At 39.4% G+C, this 6,309-nt stretch overlaps 1 protein-coding gene across 1 annotated transcript; it reads left to right on the plus strand.

Annotated features, from left to right (window-relative positions):
- The first annotated feature begins 1,273 nt into the window (after nt 1-1,273).
- Nucleotides 1,274-4,538, plus strand: LOC117719912 (serine protease inhibitor Kazal-type 7). The gene is made up of 4 exons (XM_034518359.2): nt 1,274-1,385; nt 2,295-2,320; nt 3,202-3,326; nt 4,439-4,538. Exons 1-4 carry the CDS (start codon nt 1,316-1,318, stop codon nt 4,482-4,484), a joined length of 267 nt encoding a protein of 88 aa, XP_034374250.1. The 5' UTR covers nt 1,274-1,315; the 3' UTR covers nt 4,485-4,538.
- Nucleotides 4,539-6,309: the final 1,771 nt, after the last annotated feature.

Raw genomic sequence — 6,309 nt, forward strand, 5'->3', positions numbered from 1 at the left:
AAACTAATATCTCTCAAAGTTAACTAACATATTCATGGCTTTAAATGAACAGTTCAAATGAAATCCACAGTATACAACAGTTATGCTTTTAACAATATTGTATTGCCTTCCCCTGAAATATGTAAAAGTCTAACGTTTAAGGAGATATGATGTAATTTCTAATTAGTTTACTATCATTTGCATATGCTATGTTTCAGACCATAAACAATTAAGCGCACTACACAATGGGTTTTATTTCTTCCTGCCTTCTGGGTTTCCACACATGTCCTTGAGTTTGGCAGACAAATAGCAGGCACTTGGATAATTGTGCCTGGACAATGCAGTATATAATTTAAAGTTTGTCAACTACTTGTAGTCATTCTCATGTTGACCTTCTGGGGACACAGTAAGAATGACCATATCTACTCCATGTCCTGTACGTCTGGAAAAGATCATGAGACTAATATCCATGTGGCAGAGAAGGACAATGACAAGGGTATCTCCCCTGGGATGGAAGGAATACTTACTTCATAGTTGGAAAGGACATCATCTGGGAAATGGCTTCACCTCACTGGACGATGCTAATCTAAACAGTGACAACCTTGCCCATCTGGCAACCAGAGTAATATCCATGCTGCTGCATCACAGAAGCACCGATTCAGAGAGGTACAAACTTTAAGTTATAGAAATCTCAAAAGTACATGTAATCATAATATGACCATGCTTTCCTGACTGGCACAAGTTTACAGCTTTATAAATGACGTATCCAAAATGACATAGGTAGGAAATGCCACCACCTTTCTTGTAGCCTCATAAATGTCAAAGCTGTTACATTTGCAAGACCCCTGAATGTTTAATGTATAGGTTCATTGCTTGGAGAATAACACTGTATTTTCTCAGGAGCCGAACATAAATATGGGTACACCATGGCTTGCCTGTGTTTAAAAACTTGCATTTGAGTAGAATAAATCAAGCATGAAATATTCTTTTGTTTCATATCTAAGACAAGAAATCCATGCTTGGTATTTTCTGTGAAAAGCTTAGTCTAGGTAACAGTCTTCACTTATGCAACAAACAGAAAAATACTATTCACCTCAGAACGTCTACCTGTCAGTGAGAAGGGACCCAGTATTTGGCTGACAGGTGTGGCAGCACCACTCAGGGTGTGACATGCTTTGTGAGCCAGTCAGGTCCAATGCTGACTTTGGATGAGCTCACAGGAAAGGTGGAGAAACCAAGACTTGCCATATAAACCTGACCCCTCTCCCATTACATGGCCCATTTGACTTCAAGCTAATCTCAGATCACTAGCCTCTGCAACACAGTCCTCTCCACCATGAAGCTTGTTGGTGGTCTCCTGTTGCTCTTCACAGCAACCTATTTCTGCAACTGCTCTGATGAGTTGGGTAAGACAATGTCACATACAGATCTGAAGGTTTTATTGTTCATATACTTTCTCCCAGGATCTAAGCTGCAGACATAAATATATGATTAAGTGGATTTAAAGTGAGAGAAACAGACCTGATCAGGGAGAGGGATCATGGTTCTGGCTGCACTTTGAGGGATTGGAGTCTAATCCCTGTCCTTGCAAGGATTTTTACTTGGCACCCATGAACAAAAAAAAAGTTCTAATTTCTCTAAAAATATGTATTGCTTAAGGATATTTGCAGCTGTGTCAGTAGATGGCTATTCTTCAGTGCAGAGATACAGGGGTCCTTAGATGTCTTCATGGATTCATATAGTAGAAGCTAAATAAAAGACACTTCTCTGGAGGTCTAAAGTTAATGATTCAGCTTTTAAATTGTGAAGAGGTCTGTAGTTAAAATAAATTTCTAACTTGTTAAAGACATCTGTTTACTTTTCTGTTTGTTTGTTTGTTTGTTTGCTTGGCACAGGGTTTAACTATGTAGTTGTAGGTGACCTGGGACTTACTATGTAGATCAGGCTCAAAGAGATCTGCCTGCTTTTGCCCTTGAATGCTTTGGTATAATGTGTGCACCACCACACGTAGCCCTTTCTATTGGTATATGTTAATTAGGAGAAAAAGTATATCAGAGAGAAGGCTTCAGTGGCAACTGGCTTAATCAAATACACCATAGTCTCCAGCAAGAATAAACAAAATTGCCTTCCTGATTCAAGGGCTTATGCACTGACTATTCAAGCCCCTAAGCAAATAGCTGTGATTTTGCATAATGATGGGGTCTGTTGAGATTCATTGCTGGGAGAAGTGAAAAGTCTTTACCTGAATCAATATTGATTAATGGAATCCCAGGGTTTGCTCTATTTGTGATGCTTCCATTGTATTTGTCTTCCAGAAGTGACCAGCCACCCCCCAGCAACAGTAAGTGTGTTGAACAAATTTTTAACTTTAATTTCTATTGGCTGTCACTTATTCAAAAATATTTGTGAAAGATCGATACATAGTTCATGTATGTTTATGGAAAGCAACAAATGAAGAAATGTTTTCTATATTTGTAAATGGCCAATATAGTAGAATGTTTCTTACGCAAGTCTCCTATGTATTAAATAATGGGAATTGATGTAACACAAAGTTAATTGTGTGGAAAGAATTCATAATCCTAGCTAGCCCATATAAAAGACACACAGTCCAGGTATTTTATTTACAAACTGTAAGCCTAGATTGGGTGGTTTGGAGCTATACTAAGTTTTCCCCCAGCTATGAAGTCCCTTGTTAACTTGCTGTTTCTCCTGCCCCCCTGCTCATGGTCCATCTCTTCTCATGGCAGCCTCCTCCACCTTTGTCTTCTTTCTTCACCCTCTCCCTATATTCACAACCCACCTCACTAGATCCTCAATTCCCACCTTTCTCCCTCCACTGCCCAATCACAAGCTCTAGCCTTTTATTGATCAGTCAAATTGAGCAGCAAAGTTCACATAGCATCATGTGGAGTACATGAGAATCTGCTAGTCAAGGGCAACCACATCTTGAGAAGCCAGTATTTAGCATTAGAATACAAGCGACATCAGACTAACCCACTACATAATTGTAAGGCACAGAAATGGCCAGCGATTGCTCACCGAGTGAGGCATTAAAAAGTAGGAAGGGTTCTGGCACTACTGGGATTTGTCATGATGGCAATGTCACTATAAAAGCAATTTCAACAGCATCAGAGCACCTGAGTTGTAGTCTGTCTAGTTGATCCAAGGTAGTTATCCTTGAGGTATTTGAGAAAATCAGGACATTCTCTTGTGTCTGACTAGGTGGACTGTGACATATACAAGAAGTTCCCAGTGGTGGCCATCCCTTGCCCCATTGAAAACATACCAGTTTGTGGATCTGACTATATCACTTACGGGAATAAATGCAAGTTGTGTACAGAGATCTTGTGAGTATTGAATACAAAGAAACAATATCCGGAAGCAATGTCCTCTACTAATTCTCTTCCCAAGATTCCTCTCAACTCTTTACATTCTACTTTTTCCCATGCAGAATAGAATGTGGGAACAAAAATTGGCCAGCTATTCTGCCAGCTTGAAACGCTCCTATCCTGCCCACAGATCCAATTATTGTAATTCTGAATTCTTAAGTTTCTAAACTCATATTTTGTAATCTAGAGGCAAGTCAGGAGTCACCAAAACTGGCCATTGGAGCGGCCTCAAACCCAAGTTCAATTTTTACTAGTTTAAGAAGTAGAATTCCATACAAATTCCTATTTTTAAAAGTTCATGAATAGCTGAAATACACTATCCTATATGATTTTTAAATTACTACACACCTTTAATGCATCTGGCATTTAGTCTCAAGTTCCTGTAGACTTGAGTTGTAGAAAATGCAACTTCGCACTTTCTATCCTATACCAAGTTTAATTTTATCATCACTAACTATTTTTTTAATCCACTGTGTTGGGACACTTATTTCATATTTTGTGTTCTCATCATCGTGATTACCTTAGCAAGTTAGAATCACAGGTTGGGTCTGAGCCCAGAAAACATGTCTACATACACATTCATGTCTGAAAAGTTTCATTTCACAAAAGGAAAGATTCTTTAACACACACACATATACAGCCCTGAACCACGAAACTAGGCACGCTCAAGAACATGAGACTCTGAGAGGGAGCCATGGTGGAAGGCTTCATCAGTATTACAGTATCCGGCTCCATCACTTCCCTGCTGACCAAGAAAAGCTGAAAGATAAGCCAACTCAACTCCTTTTGTGGAGTCTGTTCTTTCGATACCTCAAGTAATCTTCCTGCCTCTGGGATCAATGGAAGAAGTGGATGGGCTAGAACCATAACTGAAGCAGAGAACTTCTGCTCTGTAGCAATAGCATGGTGTTTTGGAACTCAGGCTTGCCTTTATGTGGAAAGGGGTTCTGCTCCATAGTCTTGCTCTTAGCCGTAAAGAGGTCCCATTGCCACTTTCATTGTTTTTGTACTGCTTTTCAACTTTTATGTTTCTGTTTTTGTTCAATCTTGTTAACCATGTCTTCCCTCAGGAGAAGTAATGGAAAAATTCAGTTTCTTCATGAAGGGCACTGCTGACCTCTCCATGGACAAAGAAAGGACAGTGATGCCTTCATCATGTGCATCACAGGTGGGCTCTGATGACTGTCCCTTCTTTGCTGATGTTGTAGTGAACTCGGATCTAGATTCACCTTCAATGTCTATGGAAAGTCCTATGTTTTTTCCGATCAACTCATGTCTCCTGATATATTACCTGTTTTGGCATCTGAATTAAAGTAAATCTCTCCAGAAACTTTACTTTTACTTTTGTTTGTATTTGATTTATGGGTGAGTTACAGGATCTCAATTACAAAGTAATTTGAGAAATAGACAATAGTTGTTCAGGAGATAATTTTGAACAATAAACATTGACTGGTTTTCAAAATGAAACATAGCAGCATTACACACAGATGTTCAGTTCAGTCTTCCCCTCTTCCAGTCTTTAACTACTGTCTATTGGTGATATTCATGTTTATTTTTATCTTCTTATCATAGTTCCAGAAATCAAACTTTCTTCATTCTAAGAAGTCAATCCCAGAGATGTGGTTGTCCCTTTTCTCTTCTCTTCTCTTCTCTTCTCTTCTCTTCTCTTCTCTTCTCTTCTCTTCTCTTCTTTCTTTCTTTCTTTCTTTCTTTCTTTCTTTCTTTCTTTCAAGCATCCCATGGCTCTTCTGGAACAATCTCCAATAGAACACAGAAGGAAAAGTTACTACCCCTTGGGAAAATCCAAACATTAATGTAGAAGTCCTGTTATAAAGATGCTGTACTTACCTATAGCTGAAAACTACATCCACAAGACCATCAACCAACAAACCTAGTAAGACCACTAGATAAAAATGTTTGTTCCTTTCCCAAGAAATAAATTTTTAAATAGCTAAAGATGAGTACTAGGTCTTCTTTAATACTTATTTTTTCCAAAGAGCTGGGGGAGTTGGCTCAGTTGGTAAAGTGTTTGCCGTGCAAGCATGAGGACATGAGTTTGGTTCACAGCATCAGGAGTGAGGATATGCACATGTTGTCCCAGTGCTAGGGAAGTAGGCACAGGTAGGGCCCTGGAGCTTGGTGATCAGACCAAATCAGAGAGCCTGGGATCCTATCAAGAGGCTCTGCAGAATTAAACTCAAGGTTAGTGCTGTCCTTCATTCATATATGCACGTGTACACACATCATGTGTGTGCCAACAGAAAACATACACACTTAGTACATAACACACCTAAATAATAAACTAAGTACAATTTTTACAAGATTAAAACTACTCGATTACTCTAGAGATAGAACACTTCAGAAGGGAGCTCATCCCTTGATGATTTTTTAATAGAAAAGAAAAGGAGGAATGTTTTTTGTCAAGCTTTGAAAATAAATCCACATAAATCTTTAAAGAGCAGGGGATATCATCCAATCCTCCACCGTGGTATTCTGTTACCACCCCCAAAGTATCCTCCACATGGAACAGTGGGTCTGTCTTCATCACCTTCCTGTCATGTGTCACCCAGGCTTCTGTAACACTATTTTCTACCCATTTGCTGAGCCTACGTGATGACCAGGACCCATGGCTTTCACTTTCTATCTGTGTCTGAAGCTATAGGATATTTTCTAAGGTGGGAAACACCACCACCCACTGGCTGGTCTTCTATATGTCTCTTCGAGGTCCTGGGATATGAAAAGTATGGCACTATGGAGACTGTGGAAAAGGGCATAAGAACAGTCATTTGAAGTCTGAGAGTTGAAAGAAGATGGTAGAGCATCACACCTTGTTCCACTTCTCCCAGGGATAATTGTGTCATGTGACTTGGATGTTTTGATGTTCAGCACATGTCTAGAAGATGCTACTGAGACTGAATAATTATCTAAGACAAGTCCAAGA

Source organism: Arvicanthis niloticus, chromosome 14 (genome assembly GCF_011762505.2).
Source record: "Arvicanthis niloticus isolate mArvNil1 chromosome 14, mArvNil1.pat.X, whole genome shotgun sequence".
Classification (NCBI taxonomy): domain Eukaryota; kingdom Metazoa; phylum Chordata; class Mammalia; order Rodentia; family Muridae; genus Arvicanthis; species Arvicanthis niloticus.

Coding starts and splice junctions, on each gene's coding strand:
- LOC117719912 (XM_034518359.2), top strand. CDS start 1,316: ATGAAGCTTGTTGGTGGTCTCCTGTTGCTCTTCACAGCAACCTATTTC. Junction 1,386..2,294: donor CAACTGCTCTGATGAGTTGG/GTAAGACAATGT, acceptor TTTGTCTTCCAG/AAGTGACCAGCCACCCCCCA. Junction 3,327..4,438: donor AAGTTGTGTACAGAGATCTT/GTGAGTATTGAA, acceptor GTCTTCCCTCAG/GAGAAGTAATGGAAAAATTC.